At 42.4% G+C, this 2,246-nt stretch overlaps 1 protein-coding gene across 1 annotated transcript; it reads left to right on the top strand.

Annotated features, from left to right (window-relative positions):
• Positions 1–1,173: 1,173 nt before the first annotated feature.
• On the top strand, positions 1,174–1,437 carry LOC125174650 (keratin-associated protein 7-1). Its single transcript, XM_047874229.1, has one exon. The coding sequence runs from the start codon at positions 1,174–1,176 to the stop codon at positions 1,435–1,437; it is 264 nt and encodes an 87-aa protein (XP_047730185.1).
• The last annotated feature ends 809 nt before the right edge of the window (positions 1,438–2,246 follow it).

The raw sequence follows: 2,246 nt of genomic DNA, 5'->3' as shown, positions 1-2,246 counted from the left end.
CTACCTTCAGAGAATCCAGACCCTTATTCACCTATCTACCAAGATTATTTCCTAAATATTTGAATTGATGTAGACTTAACTTTGCTGAGCTCAAATTCTTTCTGGTTTACCTTCGTCATGAGAAATGGTCAGACGGGGCAAGATGTAAGCAGAAATAAGTGCTCCTTAAATATAACTGGTATTTCGTAATGGATCACAGCATCCAAACTTGTTTTACTAGGAGTCGGTGAGAAGCAAGCGTGGTACAACGTGACTTTGAAATTGAGCATCGTTCCACTCAGCCCCAATGGAGCAGTGTTCAAGATGATTTACAACAAAAATTGTATGTTCTGCATGAAAAAAGATGTTCATTAACAAGGAAGATGCTCATAAATGAAATACATGAAAATTACCTGTAGATTAGCCACAGCCATCTTATTGTCTGGTGTCCCCGCAGCCTCGGTAAAAAGACTTCTTTTGATGGATATGTGTAGCAATGTTTTAAAAATTGAAAACTAAAAAACAAAAACCCCAAAGAAGAGAAAAAAAAGAAAGAAAAAGAAAACAAAATTGTTGAGGTGAAATTCACATAACATAAAATGAACCATCTTAAAGTGAACAATTCAGTGGTGCTGAGTCCATTCACAGTGTTTGTGCAACTGCCACCTGTAGTTGCAAATAATTTTCTTCGCTCCAAGAGGAATTTCGTACTTATCGAGCAGTTGTTATACTGATATTTTTGAATGGCATATGGAGAGAATTTCAAGACTCCGTAGAACAGCTTACATTGTTGCCAAAGCTTTTTTGGTCCAGCTGTGTCTTGGGAGGAGTTTATAATCAGAGGATTTAAAGAGGCTCACATGATGCAATCAAAACGGTGGTTAAACTGCGGGACACTGATGAAAAGAATTCAGTTGTGTGTCAAGGATGGCCCTGGCTTTGAAGCTACAACACATTCCTTTGCAAATAGAAAAGCCAACAAAAACGTGGGCAGTGAGTCTGTGGGTTCCTTTATGGGCATTTTATTGCCAAGTAAGAGAATTATTTATGCAAATTAATGGGAAGATGTTTAGACAATTGTGTCATGCCCACCAGCTGGAGGTATAAAAAGCCCTCTGCAAGAGGAGACCTGCATTCACACTTGGGCAACTTGCTCCTCACAATCCACCCTATTTCTCCTCAACTCCTGCCACCATGACTCGTTTCTTCTGCTGTGGAAGCTACTTCCCAGGCTATCCTTGCTATGGAACCAACTTCCACAGGACCTTCAGAGCCACCCCCCTGAACTGCGTCGTGCCCCTGGGCTCTCCCCTGAACTATGGTTACGGGTGCAATGGCTACAGCTCCCTGGGCTATAGTTTTGGCGGTAGCAACATGTACAACAGGGGCTGTTGCTACGGTGGCAGCTGCTGCAGGCCATGGGGCTCTAACTCTGGCTTCGGCTACAGCACGTACTGATGGACCAATGGCTCCAGACAACTGTAGAACTCTCCGTCGCTTCTCTGTGTGTGAAACAACCTGAAGAGCAACGGCTGTCTTCTTGCCTCTAGATGTGCTTGGGAGATATCTCTTCCACCTTGCTGCTTTCTTACTGAGGCCCTGGTCTTTGACGATGCTGAACAAGGCAACCAGACATCAGATGCTGAACTGATCCTCACCTTACAGCCAAAGAAAGCAAGATGTGTTTCTCTGACATACCTGACTTTCAGCAGTGAAGCAAGTCGTTTGTCTCTTTTAGTTACTTTGCTCATGTACTGTTAAATTCTACATCAACATCAATGTATTACAATAGGGTGTGGGTAGGAAGGGGTTTTGCTGTCTGTCTCTCAATAAATCTATTTCATTCAGCACAAATATTTGTGTTCCAGTTATTTATTTTACTCTGCTTTTATGCTTTTGAATTCATTAGCCAGTTTCTACTTATGATGGTTGACTTTAACCAAATCTTATTTGGACTTAAGACTGCATTCCAGGAGAGGGTGATACCTAATCATTTTTTCCCCCTTTATGTTGAGATTCCAATTTTTAATTTTTTTAAATGTTTATTTATTTTTGAGATAGAGAGACAGACAGAGCACGAGCAAGGGAGGGACAGAGAGAGGGAGACACAGAATCCGAAGCCGGCTGTAGGCTCTGAGCTGTCGGCCCAGAGCCTACAGTGGGGCTCGAACCCAGGAACCATGAGATCATGACCTGAGCTGAAGCTGGATGCTTAACCGATTGAGCCACCCAGGTGCCCCATGGTTTCAGTTTTTAAAATAAACATA

The sequence above is a fragment of the Prionailurus viverrinus genome, chromosome C2 (genome assembly GCF_022837055.1).
Source record: "Prionailurus viverrinus isolate Anna chromosome C2, UM_Priviv_1.0, whole genome shotgun sequence".
NCBI classification, from domain to species: Eukaryota; Metazoa; Chordata; class Mammalia; order Carnivora; family Felidae; genus Prionailurus; species Prionailurus viverrinus.
This window is presented reverse-complemented; position numbering and strand designations above follow the sequence as displayed.

What these genes read in the sequence shown, in the direction of transcription:
- LOC125174650 (XM_047874229.1), top strand. Translation starts at nt 1,174, where the DNA reads ATGACTCGTTTCTTCTGCTGTGGAAGCTACTTCCCAGGCTATCCTTGC.